The sequence below is a fragment of the Lithobates pipiens genome, unplaced genomic scaffold (genome assembly GCF_037356315.1).
Source record: "Lithobates pipiens isolate NorthernLeopardFrog02 unplaced genomic scaffold, aLitPip1_a1.2 Scaffold_1, whole genome shotgun sequence".
Taxonomy (NCBI): Eukaryota; Metazoa; Chordata; class Amphibia; order Anura; family Ranidae; genus Lithobates; species Lithobates pipiens.
This window is the reverse complement of record NW_027507685.1, coordinates 205,447,779-205,466,658: the sequence shown is the minus strand read 5'-3', so window position 1 is coordinate 205,466,658 and position 18,880 is coordinate 205,447,779. Positions and strand designations below refer to the sequence as shown.

The 18,880-nt window shown below is 43.7% G+C and overlaps 1 protein-coding gene across 1 annotated transcript in view; it reads left to right on the top strand.

Annotated features, from left to right (window-relative positions):
* Positions 1-18,880, top strand: part of LOC143982274 (zinc finger protein 541-like) — a 61,717-nt gene that overhangs the window by 10,014 nt on the left and 32,823 nt on the right. The window contains exons 4-8 of the mRNA XM_077480855.1: positions 2,220-2,520; positions 10,803-10,866; positions 10,947-11,062; positions 13,587-13,690; positions 17,530-17,605. Of these exons, the coding sequence (XP_077336981.1) occupies positions 2,220-2,520; positions 10,803-10,866; positions 10,947-11,062; positions 13,587-13,690; positions 17,530-17,605 (661 nt within the window). The remainder of the gene's footprint in view (positions 1-2,219; positions 2,521-10,802; positions 10,867-10,946; positions 11,063-13,586; positions 13,691-17,529; positions 17,606-18,880) is intronic.

Sequence of the window (18,880 nt, the reverse complement as noted above, 5' to 3'; positions counted from 1 at the left end):
CTGAAGATAGCCACCGCTGTCTACGGCGCATGCACGGGAGTGACGTCATCGATGCTCCGGCGAATCACAGCGCCGGAGCAGCGAGACCCACGGAGACCCACCAAGAAAATGGACGCTCGGAACTACAGGGGACAGCGGTGACTTCGCTGGCTCCTGTGTCAGGTGCATAGTAGTCCATTATGCTTTACCTTTGCAGGGAATCAAAGGAGGAAGTAAACCCATCAGGGTTTACTTCCTCTTTAATGAACAGGCCATTTTTTGCAATACGGCACTGTGCCACTTAGGGGTGCAACGGATCATCACCGATCCGTGATCCGAACGGGTCACCCCGCTCGGATTGGCACATGGCGCGATCTGCGGCCTCGGCCTTAAGAAAGGCCGCGGCTTTGGCCTAGCTCCGAAGCGGCTGTCTTCTTTCTACACCCAGCCGTTTACAATGTGATCGCTCCGACGGAGCGATCACTTGTAAACAAATCATCGTCATGCCATGACACTGGTTTCTCTCTCCCCCTCTGTACTAATCTGTACAGTGGAGGGGAGAGATCGGATGGAAGCAGCCATCCCTCCATACCCTGCCAATACCCAGCAATACCCAGCCAATACTCTGCCATACTCTGCGATACCCAGCCTTGCTCAGCCGTACCCAGCCATGCTCAGCCAATATTACAGTGGGGGAGATTGTGGATATTATAGTGGGGGCTATATGGTGGTAGAATTTTCACAGGTTTTTGCAAATTCAATTATTATTTGCTGATCCGAAAAATTATCTGATCTCCGTGACTCTGATCCGAGAAACGATCCGATCCGTGAGTTTTTTGGTCCGTTGCACCCCTAGTGCCGCTTTAACTGACAATTGCGTGGTCGTGCGACACTGTACCAAAACAAAATGCAGCGGGGGACAGCCAAGAGTGCGGGGGACTCGAGAAGAGTAGGATCGGGACTGCTCTGTGTAAAACCTACTGCAAGTAGGTATGACATGATTTTATCTTTATTTTTTTTTATCTTTTAATTAGGGCTGTTACGGATTAAAATTTTCCTGTTCGATTAATAGATTTTTTTTTTTAATCGATTAATCGACTAATTTCGATTAATTATAACGCACATACAGTTTTTACAATTTTTTTAAATTAAACTTTAAGAAAAACGTAGAAAGTTTAAGTTTAACTGTAATATCCACATCTCCCCCATACTGTACTGTCCACATCTCCCCCCATACTGTAATATCCACATCTCCCCCATACCTTAATATTCAACATTGTCTGCTCTGTCCGGAATAGACAGCAGGCAGACCCGTCCGTCCTCAGAGTAGACGGCACAAGCAGACGGGCGATGAGGACGTCCGCGCGCCGCTACTAAGCTGCCGTCGGGTGGACCAAGATGGTTGCAGCTCCGGAGCTAGGCCGAAGCTGCAGCCTTTCCTATGGGCGAGACCGCGGAGCTCACTCCATGGATCGTCCTCGATCAAAATAATTTTGTTCGATCAAAGAAATTAACGATTAATCGAACAATTAATCGTTAATTTCCGCAGCCCTACTTTTAATATAATTTTAAATGTAAAAATCTCTTCTTGCGTGGACATGCTGACTTCAGCAACAACTTCTTTATGTTGTAGAGCAGCCTTTTTCAAACAGGGTGCCTTCAGGTGTGCCTTGGCAAAGTGCCTAGAAATTTCCCAAAAATTGTATAGAAGCCAGCGGGTGGCTCACGCCTGCCTATTAGTTACATAAAGCTACAGGTTTACATTATGCACCATTAACACCTTCTAGCTGCCAGTGTCCTAACAACCAATGACATCATCGGTTGATAAGGAGGACGCCTGGCACCTGCACAACATCCTTGTTTATCCCCTCTCCATGAGCACTGGGGTCACATTAGCCGACTGAGGGAGAGAAACAGAGAGAAGAGAAACAATGGTATACTAGTCAGTACCTGTGAGCAAAGGTGTGTTTACTTTGGAAGAATAAATCACCTCTAATGTTGGGTGTCCTATGCATGTGGATGTTGTTGCATTATGTAAAACTATTAGTTTAGTTTTTTACATTTTAGAATGGGATGCTGCGAAATTCTGAGAGGTGTGCAGAATTTTAAAGGGTTCCTAGACGGAAAAAAGGTTGAGAAACGTTGTAGATGATTCAGGTTTTCTAGCACAATTTCACATACGTTTCTTCAAAATCCTTCCTAGTGTGTCTTCTTCAGTTTCTTCATCCTATTCTGTCCAGGTAAATGAAAGAGGAGTTCATCTACGCGATCCGAATACCAAAAAAAGGAAGCGGCCCCTTCCCAAACCTTTATATATTCCCCCTCCACTCTTTGATGCCAAATCTTTACCCACTGGATGCTTCCAGAGCAACCTACGTTCTCCGAACACTTACCTCTATGAGCACTTTCAGAATGGACTCTTTCGGTACCCAGCGTATATCCCTCCTCCAATGCTGAGCCCTATTCGCCCAGGAAGTGGCCTTTACTTCAACACGTTCTTCTCCCCCTCTAGTGCTACGGGCCCAAAATTCAGGTTTCCAGGTAAGAAATGAGAATACATATGCCACACCAATGAAAGGGTGAAGACTTTTTAGAGGATATGGGGCTCCTTGGCGAAATATGTTCCTGCTATAAAATCCCCTATTTGCACTTGGGATGAATCGGTATCAGTGCCCAATATGAGTATTTTCAGGAGTACTTGTGAAAATGCTCCCACAACATACTTTGCTGTGTGATTTGTGTCCATACAAAACGAATAGAGAGAAAATGTCACCAGCACACCAGGACAAATTGTGATACAAACAGAACACTATTTAAGCTTGCCGACCAGCCGCCGCAGTTTTACTGTGGCAGAATGGCTAGGGTGCGCGAATCACCGTCTTGTTACATTGCGTCTTAATGCAGCGCCTGTTGCTCGCCCACGGAGCCGATGGGAGTGCGCGGCGGTCGCGATGACCACCAGGCTCCCGCGATCGCTCGTGACATGACGAGAACCAGGATCTCTGTCTGTAAACACAGAGATCCCAGTTCTCTGAGGGGAGAAGAGACAGATCGTGTGTCCGTACAAACTATAAACACTGATCTATCTCTTCCCCTAGCAAAAAATGGCCTGGTCATTCAGCAGCTGAATCTTCTGGGCTGAAGCGGTTAACCTCCATGGTGGTATTCCCAAGTCTGGCTCGGGGTGAGATTTAATTACCATAAGCGGTATTCCCGAGCCAGACTCGGGATCGCATGGCTGGATCCATGTAAGGGATGCTTACCTTGTCCCCTGGAACCAGCGATGTCTCCCCGCTGTGATCAGCGAGCCGCCGTGTCTCGCTCGATCTGTCACAGTGCCGGGCTCCGTTCCCTGCGAGCGTTGCGACGCACGGGGACGGAGTTCGGCGCCAAATTCAAAAAGTAAAAAACACAGGATAGATACAGTAATCTTACTGATTACAGTAATGTGTCAATTAATTACACATCCCCTTTGTCCCTAGTGGTTTGTCCAGTGTCCTGCATGCAGTTTTATATTATAAATACTATTCTTTATGCCAGGAAACTGGAGATTGTCCATAGCAACCAAAAAATGTCCGTTTACATCAAAAGTGGTTATAGACCAGCTAGAAAACAGTGATAATAAATTAGAATCACTTGCAGAATTGAGCGATAGTGATTTGTGGGGAAAGCGTCATCAAACACTAAAAGTAATGACAGCGACAATTCTGCAACTCAGCATATTTCAGTGTTTTTGATTTGATTACATTATTGAATAATTTTTTATATTATTATATGTTATGATTATTTATAGTTATTTATTTTATATTATAATTTATGATTTCATATTTCTAATTTTATCATACCCGGGATGTCTATTAGACTCTTGTTTGGATGAATTTAAGTGAATTATTTCTAAGAATTACAGGAAAACAATATAAAACGCCAAATTTCTATGCAAAATAGTTGTACTGCTTTCAGCACCTAAAATCTGAAATAATCATACTGCCAGGGAGGTTAAAGAAACATTCACCAATTGGTGAATGGTTCTTTAAATAGTGTTCTGTTTGTATCACAAATGGTCACATGCCTGATGAAGGGGTCCTGCGTGGCTCCAAAACTTCGCTTTTTTGTAACTATGTGATTATTGATTACAATTTTGGACTCAGTTTTGGAGATGTTGGTGACATTTTCTCTCTATGACTATGTGGTTCCAGCCGATGGTCACTTCAGCACCCAACTGAAAATACAGCCATTTCTGCAGGAACATGTGCATTGGGAATATCGCATTGGACATTCAAAATGAATAGGCGCAAATCGCACTGCAAAGAATTGCATGCAATTTGAACAGAAATGTGGCGAGATTCCTGTCTGAATCAAATGTGGTTTCCCCTACTTCTCCTGTGTGAACCCGGGCTGCAATCACTATGGTAAGCCTGGGTTCACACCGGAGCGGTGGGGAAACCGCATGCGATTTGGACAGGAATCACACTGGATTTCTGTTCAAATCACATGAGATTCTTTGCAGTGCGATTTGCACCCATTCATTTTGTATGGACACATATCGCACACTGAAAAATATTGGTATTCAGTATTGGGAAGTGCTTGGCCAGAAAGTATCGATTCCCGTCCTCGCCAAAAAAAAAAAAAAAGGATATTGGCGCATCCCTAATGTGCACCCTTAATGTACTCACCTTACATCTGTTCTGTCATTGGGGCATATCAATGCATTTGTGTTATTAATAAAGTAAATAAATTAAAAATATTCAAGGGTATAAATCAATTTAAAAAAATGAAATGAAGATACACATATAATGTACATTTAGGACGCACACGCATTCTCAAGCCCATAACATCATTTTAGCTTGTGTGTAAAAAACTGGAAAATGTATTTAGGTTACAAGCCCATACGTGTGTCCTTTGTTAAAATGGAACTTTAGTAAGAAAATGAAATGCTGCTAGATCACTTCTGGCTGGCAGAGCCACTAGAGGCCAATCGGTTGACAGCCCATAGATTTACTGCTGCTCAGGGGCTCTGGGCTTCAGCAAAATGGCAGCCTCTGGCAAGAAGGAACAAGAACAGCGCTGGAGGCAAATTACAACAAACACCAACTTTAGTAGCATAATTATTAATGTGGAATGTATGTTCCTTGAAATTAAATGAAATGAAATTGCCTGCAAATGTTAGATCAGGATACAAGTCATACAGACAATCGGATATCATTTTGGACTAGTTAGAAATGAGGGCAAGTCTTTACGACCAAATGAAGCATCCAAAAAAAGAAACAAGTGTCGCTTATACGTGGGTTTTAATTGGAATGCTACTTAAAGAAGTATTAAACGCTCCCAATCTTCACAGGAGAGAGCTAACAGTGGACAGTGCAGTCTCCAGCCAGTCTTTTAGCTTGGAGAAGGGGGGGTGAAGAGGAATGTCTTGTCACCCCCGGCTATGGGACTTTGTGATTTATATTAATACACATAGTGTAGGGAGACACAACACTAGTATCTGTATACAAGGGTGGCTACACAGGATTCTGCAAAAGCAAGATGCCCCCATGAAAACAGGAAACCAGGGGCATCAGTCATAGCACTAGCTTAACCACTTCAGCCCCGGAAAGGATTTACCCACTTTCTGACCAGGCCATTTTTGTGAGATACGGCACTGTGTCGCTTATGCATGTCCTTTTTTTCTCCACAAACAGAGCTTTCTTTTGGTGGTTTTTATTTTGTGCGCTATAAACAAAAAAAAAAGAGCAACAAATTTTGGAAAAAAAAAATATTTTTTACTTTTTGCTATAATAAATATCCCCCCCAAAAAAGTAAAAAAAAAAAAACATAATGTATTCATCAGTTTAGGCCAATAAGTATTCTTCTATATATTTTTGGTAAAAAAAATATCGCAATAAGCGTACATTGGTTTGCGCAAAAGTTATAGAGTTTACAAAAAAGGGGATATATTTATGGCAGTATTATTATATTTTTTTTTTTTTTACTAGTAATAGCGGAGTTCAGAAATTTTTAGCGAGACTGTGACATTGCGACGGACAGATCGGACACTTGACACTTTTTTGGGACCATTGACATCTATACAGCAATCAGTGCTATAAATAGCCACTGATTACTGTATAAATGTCACTGGCAGGGAGGGGGTTAACACTAGGGGGCGAACAAGGGGTTAAAGAGGAAGTAAACCCCGATGGGTTTTACTTAATCTTTTGCTATCCGCGAGGCCTGCAAATTAAAAGCATAATGGGCTCATATGCATCACATACTAGCCCATTATATGACACTTACCTGCAAACGAAGCTCGAGCTGTCCCCTATGCAGGCCACGTCCATCTTCGCCCCTCTTCCTTCCGGGGCCACGGACTCCGACTCTGTGACTGGCCGGAGCCGTGTGACGTCACTCCCACATAGGCACAGGTGAGCAGTCAGTCACGGCACACGCTGGGGGAAGAAACGGCACAGTGGTCTGTTTCTTCACAGCGCATGCGCTAAAGACGACATTGGTGCACTACAAGTGAAATATCCCCTAAACAGCACGCGTTTAGAAGATATTTCCAAGGGTTGTAAACCCTTTTGTCTATAGGTAGACAAAGGATTCACAACCACTTTGAGTGTTCCTTAGAGAGGCGTTTCTAACTGCGGGGGGATGGGACTGACGGAGTGCAGGGAGATTGCGGTTTCTGATCACAAGGAACAGCAGATCTCTCTCTACTTCCCTTACAGAACTGGGATCTGTCTGTTTACATTGACAGATCCCCGTTCTGGCTCTCCGAGGAGCGGTCGTGGGTCGACAGTGGATATCCCGGCCGCCGACCACACGCATTGGCTCTGGCGTCGCGGTGCATGCACGCCCCCCGATAGCTCTTAAAGCGGCCAACGTACACCTATGGTGGTTTGCGCAGCCGTGCCAATCTGCCGCAGTATAACGACAGCGGCTAGTCGGCAAGAGGTTAAACTGTAACATAGTCAAGGCTTAAAAGATAAAGAAGCTGCATACACAGGTGATTAAGTCTGCTGCTGAAAGTGCTTAAAAACTGAGGTTTTAATATCACTTTACCCACTTGCTGAACGCGCTATAGCCTAATGACAGCTACAGCATAGCCGACCTGTTCTGGGTGGGCGTCATAGTGCGGGCGGTGCACTCTGTGATCGCAGTGTCCTCCAGACACTGCCGATCACATATTGAGGTAAAGAGCCAATCAGCGGCTCTTGATCACGTGTCCAATCACAGCTGATCAAGATTTAAACACAAGCCAGTTATCTGCATTCTTTTCCTTCTGGTGACAGTGTGAGGAGAGGAGAAGAGAGGCGATAACCAGCTTTGTAAACAAGACATATACTCTGATAATCGGGGGTGCTGATTATCAGTGCAGTGCCAACGGTGCTACCAATCTGTACCTCATCAGTGCCATCTATCAGTGACTATCAGTGCCCATCAGTGCCGCCTCATCAGTGCACATTAGTGAAGGAGAAAACATTGTGCAACATTTTATAAGAAATTATGAAGTGTTGTTTTTAAAAAAAATTTGGATGTTCAGTCTTTTTTCGGTCTAAACACCCCTTTATATTAGCCTATGTGCCCTTGCACACATAGTCGTTTACAGGCAGGAGCCTTTAGAAGCTGACCCCCGCACCCCATCATTTGCGTGTTCAGGATGCCTTTGTGCAGAAAATGCCCATGTAAATGCATCTGAATGCTTGGCCAAAATAAATTAATATTCTGGCCCATGGAATGAATGAACGTCCAAACACTTGATGCACCTAAATGCTAATTTTTTAAGCTGCTTTTTTCTTACCAGGAGCAAAGGGGATCAGAGGAGCTGGGCAATCACAGTGTACATGAGGCCTAAAAGGGGGCCAGTAGTTGCAGGCCACAGTTTTTCTAATGATAGGCGTCTTTGCACTACTACATTATATGTTTTGTAACAATTGGGAATGCTTAAAAGTTGATTCTACCCTCTGAAATGACTTGTTATTATTTATCTGTATTCTTTCCCCATTAAAGCCAAAGTGTTACTGTAATGTCTGACTGAGACACTTAAATCAGTATTAACCACTTAAGCCCCGAACCAATTTGCAGCCAAAGGACCAGGCCCCTTTTTGCGATTCGGCACTGCGTCGCTTTAACTGACAATTGCGCGGTCGTGCGACATGGCTCCCAAACAAAATTGGCGTCCTTTTTTCCCCACAAATAGAGCTTTCTTTTGGTGGTATTTGATCACCTCTGTGGTTTTTTATTTTTTGCGTTATAAACAAAAACAGAGCGACAATTTGGAAAAAAAATGCAGTATTTTTTTACTTTTTGCTATAATAAATATCCCCAAAAAATATATAAAAAAAAAATATTTTTCCTGCAGTTTAGGCCGATACGTATTCTACATATATTTGGTTAAAAAAAATAAACACAGTTAGCGATTATTGATTGGTTTGCGCAAAACTTATAGCGTTTACAAAATAGGGGATAGTTTTATAGCATTTTTATTAATATTTTTTTTTACAAATATTTTTTTTCAGCGATTTTTATTGTGACTGCGACATTATGGCAGACACATCGGACATTTTTGACACATTTTTGGGACCATTGTCATTTATAAAGCAATCAGTGCTCTTTAAAGTGGTTGCAAATCCTTACAAACCACTTTGACCTACAGGTAAGCCTAGTTTAAGGCTTACCTGTAGGTCCAAGAAATATCTCCTAAACCTATACGGTTTAGGAGATATTTGCCCGAAGACAGGCACCGCTGTCTACGGCGCATGTGCCGTAGACAGCGGCACGCAGGCGCACTGAGCGCGGCATTTCCAACAACGGAGCTGCCGCGCGTGTCGGCTCCCGTGCGCATGCGCGGGAGTGACGTCATTGCGGCTCCGCCGAATGACAGCGGCGGAGCTGCGAGACCCCACCGAAAAGATGGATGCGCCGGACTACAGGGGACTACAGGTAAGTGACACATAATGGGCTACTATGCGATGCATAGTAGTCCATTATGCTTTGCCTTTGCAGGGAATGAAAGAGGAAGTAAACCCATCAGGGTTTACTTCCTCTTTAAATGCACCGATTCCTGTGTAAATGACACTGACAGTGAAGGAGTTAACCACTAGGGGCAGTGTAGGTGTTATGTATGACGTTATGTGTTTTTTTTATTGTAGGGGGCAGGGCCTGGCATGTGACGTCACTGATCGTCCTTCCCTATAAAAGAGAACAGACAGTCGGTGACAGCCACACTAGGAAGCATGGGGAGAGGTTTGTTTACACAGACCTCTCCTCGTTCTTCAGCTCTGTGACCCGATCGCTGGACACCAGCGGCGATTGAGTCTGCTGGTCCCGCGGCCATGGTCATGGAGCTCAAGACCGGGTCAGGAGCGTGCCGCCGCCGGCGCACTCCCGACCCACGGCTGGGCACTTAAAGAATCACGTACAGGTGATTTTGTCCAGCCGTGCCATTTTGCCGACGTATATCGGCGTGAGGCGTTCCTTAAGCAGTTAAACCCAAAAGAAGCATTTATTATATTGCAGCTTACCATGTCTTAGATGTGATGCCTTCATTCTTTTTTTTTTTCTTTTTTTTTTTTGGTATACAGAGCATCTGGAAAGTATTCACAGCGCTTGACTTTTTTCCACATTTGTTATGTTACAGGCTTATTCCAAAATTGATTATATTCATAAGTTTCCTCAAAATTCTACAAACAATCCCCCATAATGACAATGTGAAAAAAGTTTTTTGAAATCTTTGCAAATTTATAAAAAAAATAATAAAAAAAATAAAAATGAAGGGAAAAGCAAAAATCACACATATGTAAGTAGTCACAGCCTTTGTTCAATACTTTGTTGAAGCACCTTTTGACACCAAATACAGCCTTTGAGTATGACGCTACAAGCTTGGTGGACATATTTTTGGGCAGTTTCTTCCATTCTTTGCAGGACCTCTCAAGCTCAATCAGGTTGGATGGGGAGCGTTGGTGCACAGACATTTTCAGATTTCTCCAGAGTTGTTCAAGTGGGTTCAAGTCTGGGCTCTGACTGGGCCACTCAAGGCCATTCAAAGAGTTGTCCCGTAGCCACTCTTTTATTATCTTGGCTGTGTGCTTAGGGTCGTTATCCTCTTGGAAGATGAACCTTCACCACAGCCTGGAGGTCCAGAGTGCTCTGGAGCAGGTTTTCATCAAGGATGTCTCTGTACATTGCTGCATTATCTTTCCATCCATCTTGACTAGTCTCCCAGTTCCTGCCGCTGAAAAACATCCCCACAGCATGATGCTGCCACCACCATGCTTCACTTTAGGGATGGCATTGGCCAGGTGATGAGCGGTGCCTTGTTTCCTCCAGATATGACACTTACCATTCAGGCCGAAGAGTTCAATCTTGGCTTCATCAGACCAGAGAATTTTGTTTCTCATGGCCTGAGTCCTTCAGGTGCCTTTTGAGACCTGAGACCTTGTACCACTAATGAGTCGCATGACACCCGGGAGGGAAAATGGCTAATTGGGCCCAATTTGGACATTTTCACTTAGGGGTGTACTCACTTTTGTTGCCAGCAGTTTAGACATTAATGACTGTGTGAGTTATTTTGAGGGGACAGCAAATTTACACTGTTATACAAGCTGTACACTCACTACTTTACATTGTAGCAAAGTGTCATTTCTTCAGTGTTGTCACATGAAAAGATATAATAAAATATTTACAAAAATATTAGGGGTGTACTCACTTTTCTAAGATACTGTATGACCCTAAATGCCTTTGTAGATGATGAGTGAAATATAATGCAATAGAGACATGTACTTTAAGAATAGCTCAAGGGTTTTATCTCTGCCTAAATAACCCAATGTAAATTATTCTTCTAGAAAAAGAGACATCACCTTGTGAGATATTGCCGGTGAAAGACAGCATAGTATTTACTGTCCAGCCGTAAGTAATCCAGCTTTGATGACAAACATATGAATGTACCATTCTATCTACTGAAGTATATTTATGTTTATTTCCTCAAGGCACATCAATATTGGAAATCGGTTCCAGGCAGACATCCCAGAGATCCAGGATCGATGTTCCCTGGGAGACTCCAAGGCTGATTTAGTTTGGAAGCCACTGAAGATGACAAAATCAGGTATTGTAGGTCAGGTGTCCCAAAACCCAGGTCCACGGACTGGTGCCGGTCCGTGGCCTGCTGGGAGTTGAGCAACGCAGCGAGGGTTGACAGCAGGCAGAGCAAGCCAGCGCAACCTGCACTACCGCCCTCCCACCACCAGAGGGCACCACTCTCCTAGCATTAATATTCCCTTCCCTCTCTGTGGTCACCAAGGAGGAGAAGGGGAGGGGGGAGAGCCAGGCTGGGGACAGGAAGAACTAGTGTCCTCATTGGAAGATTTCCCCTCTATTACTTTTTTGGGGACATGCCAAAATTTGGGATTTTCGTTTACTTTCATTTTCAACGATAATGGTAAAAAGGACAAATGGGGAGAGTGAATCTGCCTAATGGGGACACCGACAGCAATAAAAACGGATAGGTGTTGTAATCCACCTCCACTCTATCCAAAATAAAAAATAAAAAAGTTTTGCCTTATATATATTATTATAGTATAGATTTAAAAATGTAATATATTGCAGTTTACCAGTCCTTTAATATGATCTCTGCATTAGTTTTCATTTTTTTAGCCTTTTTGTCCTTTATTTTCCCCTAGTGATCCGGCCAGTGGCAAACTTCTTGCCTTAGGATGTCTCCACTCTGGATAGAGGAGCAATGGAGACACCTTTGGACAGTAACATTGTCAGCCTGGGGAGGGGGCAGTGTTAAGCAAGCCGCAGATGAGTAGAAAGGTAGACTGTAACATAGTGACAATGTGCTATGGTTTAAAATAATGGTTTACGCCAGGTTCTGGCAAGAAATGTTTTTTCAATGATAAGAACCCCTTGCATGGAAAGACATACCTGTGTCAAGTTTTGATGTTCGTTGAGAGTAAAGTGGATGAGAAAGCCCTGAAAACTAGATCTGGCATGGAGTAAACTCACTGTTTTGGCACTACCATTGAGCTAAGAAACCCAGACGTGTCACAAGACCTATATTTTGACTTTTGCATAATTAGTGTGCGTGTTGCCACATGCGCTTTTCATGCCGCCATCAAAACTGAACATTTTTCTAATCGTCAATTAAAAAAAAGTAAAAAAAAAATAAAAAGTGAAATGCGCATAAGCTAAGGTAGGTAATTGAAAAAAAAAAAAAAAAAAAAAAGATGAGTCTATGTTGAAAACAACCAAGAAAATGATAATTTTGTGGTACAAAACAATGATGGGACTATCACAGGTTAAAGCAGAGTTCCAGGCTAAAATTAAGCCAGGTCTTGAACATTAGAGCAAACCCCCCTTGATTTTGGGTATTTTTTTTTTTTTTTTTTGTTTGCATCTTTTTTGTTCTCTCCAGTTGGACTTCCATTGTTAGGTATGTCATTTTGGCTTCTCCTCCCCACCACCCCCCGCCGCCTTCTGGGACTAGTGTGTGTCCCTGAAGATGTCGAGCTCATTAAGAAAGCGCAGCGAGACTCAAGCATGCGCAGTAGGAAACCGGCTGTGAAGCCTGAAGGTTTCCCTTAGTTGCAATGCCGGCGCCTGCACCCAAGCTGACATCGCATGATCCCTGGATAGGTAAGTGCCCTTATATCAAAAGTCAGCAGCTACATTATTTGTAGCTGGTGACTTTTACTTTTCTTTTTTTTTTAGATGCTGGAACTCCTCTTTTAGTAACGGTTCACACTGGTGCGATGTCACATGTGATTCGCACCGCTTTGCAGTGCAAATCATATTCTATGTCTGTACGATGCAATTTCAGCCATACACATAGTATGGCTGAATTTGCAGAGCATTCGGAGCATTCGGACCAAACTCGCACAGGACCCTTTTTTTTTGGTCCACACCAGAATCAGATCGCATGGGTGTTCACATCCATGCGATCCGATTCATGTCCGAACTGACAGTTCGCACTGCGATATGCAAACCGATCTGGGGGCGTTGTTAACTTTGTATTGACACTCCCAGTGGTTCGCATAAAGCCTTGCGAGCCAGATGCGGGAACCTGCAGTGGATTCGCAGGGTTCCCACATCGTACCAGTATGAACCGAGCCTAAATCAAATGGAAATTTAAACTTTCGTTCTAGTGATCGTTCATTTTTCTACTCATCTATGGACTGCCCTAAACTAGCGGATTTAGAAGGACTGGACTAACAAATTATGCCGAACTCCAGCTCACGCTTTTTAAGCAGTTATAGCAGCAGTTTCTTTAGGGATAAAGGTTTTACATAAGTAAATAAAAGCTGACCATTGTAAGCACCCCTTTCAGTGGTAAATGGTTTATCTGAAAACCTGGCACTTTTGCTGGACAGTTTAGTCTGTTAAAGAAGTTTGAAAAATAAACTTGCTGGTCAGATCACCAGGTGAAAATAAAGGAAAAACTGCCTAAAACGAGAAACTATATTATATTTCTGTTTTTGTGTTTAATATGGTTTTAATAATTTCTAAGTTCTCTATAGTCTTAGAGGTGTCAAAAAAGGGGTAATTAGGCCGTTGACAATGTAATGGATAGCTCTGATTAGTGTAATTTGTTAACATGAGAATCTTCTTCACTATACTCTTATCCACAGTTTCTAATTTCCTAAACCTGGCGTGTTCTAGTGGTGTACCAGGAGGGGGCAGTAATCTGGAGTTTGCTCTGCACTGTCTACACCTTAGTAGGGGCAATACTATGGTGAGTTGTGCTATCCATACAAGTGTAAATGATCACAAAGTCCCAATAATACTACAATCATGTAACAATATAAACAAGTGTGGAATGAAGTTTTTTTTTTTTTTTTATCCGATTTTTTTATACAACTTTTTGATCGTGTTAAATTAGAAATCCGAGCTTTACCTAACTTTTCCTAAAAATGCTCCCTCCCTTATCCTAACACCTTTACCAACTAATCTATTTAAAAAAAAAAAAAAAAAAGGGATGCAATACTTACCTTATTTCAGCTCGCTCTGGGCAGGATACGGGATAGGTCCAAAAAGAAAAAAAAGTGAGTAAAATCTCCAGGGGTCCCCCCACAGCTCCAGCACTCAGGGGGGGAGCTGGAATTCATTTTATGCAATCTATATGGGGTGGAATATGCACGGTGAACTAATTTGAACTGGATCAAACGATCCCTCAAGGAAACCAGGGATCAAAAGGGGAAATCCCATATATCATCCCAATCATCATTGTCAAGGTCCGGATATCTTGTAGCCATCTAGCTCTGATGCACTCCAGAACAGGTAGGGGTATCATAACAAGACGAGTATAATTGGGAGGTGGGTTTCTCCACACAGTCTTATCTGAGGACATCTTCCAGTGCTGACTGTATAACCTGAGGGGCAGAATGGGAAAACGGGCTGCTGAATGCATGGGAGAATTGAAGATTAAAAGGGTAGGACATTAAAATCAGAAACCAATAGGGGTAGGGGAGCCAGAGATTGATTGACAATTACCTTTAATGCTGTCTTAATGTTAGATTAAGTCCAAGAATGGGGCTCAGGTCATTTATAAATTTGGTGTAATGTGGGGTTTAGCCATAAGGGGGCATTAGGAGAAATTGCCAGTTTAGGATAGTGCTTTAAGTCCCCCCCCCCCCCCCCCAGGCTATGAGCGTAGTGAGCATAGAAGGTGTCAGCGGGTATGTGGCAGGAGGACCTTAAGGCTGGGTTCACACTGCTGCGGGGGGGAGATCCGGATGTGATTCGCACCGCACTGCAGTGCAAATCACATCGGATCTCTGTAGCGATGCGAGTTCAGCCATACAGATAGTATGGCTGAATTCGCATCGCTCCCGCAGCAAACTCGCACAGGACCCTTTTTTTGGTCCGCAGCAGAATCGGATCGCATGGGTGTTCACACCATGCGATCCGATTCCTGTGCGAGTGTGCAGATCGCACTGCGATATGCGGACGGATCTGGGGGTGTCATTAAGATTTCATTGACACTCCCAGCAGTCCGCATAGGGCAGTGTGAACTGCCGGCAGGAGTCATGCGATGCGGGAAAACGCAGCGGATTCGCGGCATTCCCGCATCGCTATAGTGTGAACCTAGCCTAAAATAGAAATTTCAATGCTTCAAGGGAGTTTACTACCGCAGCTTCAACGAAAGTAGAGGGGATTAGTAGGGTCTGGGTTCAGCCACCAGGCAGCCGTGACCAGTTGGGTAGCCAGGAAAGATTTATAAAAAAAAATCTGGGACATGCCAGGCCCCCTTGAGAAACAGGGTGCATTAATGTGGACCACTTGTACCTGGGGTTTTGAGGGTCCTCATAAAAAGGAGAAGAGATGATTTAAACGTGTAAAGAAAGATTTAGGGATCCATTGTGGGGAATGGCAAAATAGGTACATTTTGGTAAAATTTCAATTTTGTAGGAAGTTGATATGCCCTAAAAAGGGACAAGATTAGGGACTCCCACACCTTCAGCTTTAGCCGGACCTCTTGCAGAACCAGGGACAGATTCATGGGGTATAAAATCACCACCCCCAGATATCTAACACTCTCGACCCATTGTAAATTAATGTCTGGGTAAGGATTGGTGCGGGCTGCGGGATCTAGGGAAAACAGCAGGGACTTAGCCCAGTTAACGCTGAGGCCCGTGACAGAGGAGAAAAAAAGTTGAGGATCTGAAGAACCCCCGGAGGGACAGGTAACCTTGCTATCATCCTAATATGTTCCGAGTGTTGAGAGCTGGATTGGTAAGTGTAAAGCAGAGGAAGAGTATAGTAAAGACCTCTCTGGGAGAGGAGGGTAGTGGGTATGCTTGAGAGCTGCAGGCACAAAATAGTGCCATCACTCTTTTAATGTATGTAGCGACATGTGATACTCACAAGAAGTGGTCAGCAGCCACCTAAAAGCCTGGCAGTTGCTGCTCTGTTCATTGTCTGACCCAATGCTGTCTTACAAATCCTGAGAGTGCTTTAAACCACTGAAGCTGACATGTCAGGCTCAGAAAAAGTATGCACAGCTAAATCATAAAATACAAAGAAATCTTTTGTGAGTAATCCTGTACAGTTTTAACTTAAAGCGGAGTTCCAAAAAAATAAAAATAAATAAAAAAGGAAGAAGGGAGAAGGATGAAGTCAGCAGCTGCAGTATTTGTAGCTGCTGACTTTTTAATAAATGGACACTTACCTGTTGTAGGTTTCAGCGATGAGGGGGAACGAAGCCCCACTCCTCACCCCCCTCTCTACGGCGCCAGCATTGTCACTGTAGGAGCCTGGCTGTGGCTTCACAGCCGGGCACGCACTGCGCATGCCACGCTGCGCTCTGTGACTGGCCGGGCAATCATCTGGGACCTGTGGAGCCCCGGGAGGAAGTGGGATCTGAAACACTCTAAAGGGGTTTCCGCTCCCCCCCCCCCCCCAAAAAAAATATGACATGCCAAATGTGGCATCCGAAGGGTCACCTTCCCTTAAAGCGGAAGTTCCATTTTTGGGTGGAACTCCCCTTTAAAGGTGTCACTAAACCCACATCAAAACTATCAATAAATGTTGCATTACATGCTGTTCAGTCACTATGGGATTCCTTTTTTGTATTTGGAAAAAAAAAAACCTGGTTGATCCTGCCGCTTTCCATCTCCACCTTCTGTTCATATCTCCAATTCAGCTAGGGATTTTGTAGATCAGGTGACGGCCACGGCGCGGACCTTAATTTCTGGACGGCCTTCCCTTTGTGTGCTCCCCTGCACATGCGATGCGATTGCGAGTCACTGAGGCTCGGGTGATCACAGATCCGAGTAAGGGGCCGGTTCCGGCCCCATACCACGTGATCAGCTTTCAGCCAATGACAGCTGATCACATGATGTAAACAAAAGGTCGGTAATCAGGTTTTTGTCTCCTTACGTTGACAGCGTGATGAGAAAAAAAAAAAAAAAGAAGCAGATCAACGGCTTATGTGCAATGGACATCGGTCCCGAAGCGAAAGAGGCAATTCTGCCTCATCTGTGCCCACCAGTACCCCCTGCCAGTGTCGCCTATCAATGCCCATGAGTGCCACCTATCAATGACCACAAGTGGCACCTCTCAAAGCACACCAGTGGTGCCAATCAGTGCCACCTAACAGTGCTAGGCTATCAATGTAACCTACCAGTGCCGATCCGTGCCCATTATTGCCACCCATCAGTGCCACCTATTGGTGCAGCCTCATCAGCGTACATCACTGAAGGAGAAAAATTACCTGTTTGCTAAATTTTGTAACAAAATGTAATTATTTTTTTTTAATTCAGTCTTAAATTTTTTTTAACAAAAAATAAAAACAGCAGAGGTGATCAAATGCCACCAAAAGAAAGCTCTATGTGTGGGAAAAAAAATGATAAAAGGTTCATTTGGGTACAGTGTTGTATGACCGCGCAATTGTCATTCAAAGTGCATCAGCGCTGAAAGCTGAACATTGGTCTGGACAGGCGGGGGGTTAAAGTGCCCAGTAAGCAAATGGTTAAAGACTGTATGTTAAGAGTTCTGCATAAGCCCAGTCACCGTTGGTTTGTTTAATTGTATTGCCCTACACATAACAATAGCAACATTTTTTGCTTTCAGGAAGCTTTGGATAAACTTTTAATTCAGGATCCTCAAACATATTTTCCTCAGTTTCTTGCAGATTATCATTATGCAGGTGAGATAAACAAAATAGGACTTTATGGCTTTTTAAAATGTATGTCTGGGCAAAAAAAAAAAAAGCACATACAATAAATTTTTTTTATAAATGTCGCAGTTACAGAAAAATAACTGGTGATCATGCCAGTAATTCAGTGAGTTCACATTGTTGTATGACAGTACTAATTATGTTGCACTAAGACCTCCAACATCATTGCCAGCTCTGTTGCCAAGTAGGACTTTAGGGCTCTGCCTAGCCCTAGTCCAGTGTTTCTCAAATCCAGTTCTCAGGCCCCCCCAACAGGTCATGTTTTCAGGTTTTCCATTATTTTTCACAGGTGATTTGATCAGTTTCACTGCCTTAGCAATTACCACAGCCGTTTCATCTGAGGGAAATCCTGAAAACATGACCTGTTGGGGGGGCCTGAGGACTGGATTTGAGAAACACTGCCCTAGTCCTCTCCATACATTGTTTTTATTTACAGCAAAGCAGTGCTGCTGCCTTGACACCCAATAGTAGGCATGTTCTGACAAAATGAGCAACCTGTCAAAATGTGCAACACGCGTCACTTCCTGTGACGTGGAATCAGTTCCATCTCCAAACCGCACTTCCGTGGCTGACGTCAGTGCACATAGGAATTTTCCTGACAAAATGTTCGACAGACTACTGTGCACGGCAGAAAGCAACTACTTATTTAATTTACGTTGCTAAGCCCATCTTGGTACACCTTACACTCGACCATATCACACCTAAAGTAAGAAGGCGGGGCAGCGGACATCTTGCTACACCATACCCCGTTTTGAATTTGCAAAGTAATTTCAGCAATCAAGTGAGCTTAGCTACCTAAATATAGTATATTGAATACTACAATGTGGTGTTCTGACAAAATGAGTAACCCGTGCAGTTACTTTGGTTGGTATTCTTAGCAATGTAAATTTCCTAAGTGTTAGTTGATTTATGCCATGCACATGCGCAGTAGTCGGTCGAGCATTTTGTCAGGCAAATTCTTGTGCACCAACTGCAGCCACTGAAGACATGTATAACATGTTGCGAATGCATGGTTTGGCGATACAGCTGATTCCACGTCACAGGAAGTGATGCGGTTTGCACATTCTGCCAGGTTTCTCATTTTGTCAGAACACCTACACATGGACCGTGTGTAGAAAAAGGGGAGTTCTTGGGAGATGTAGTTCTGGAGAGCATGCCTACATGAACTGGTTGTAGGGCACTCTGCTGATCCCTCCTTCCAGCTGTTGCCCTTGCAAGAATTTTTCGAGCCTGGTAATGACGCTA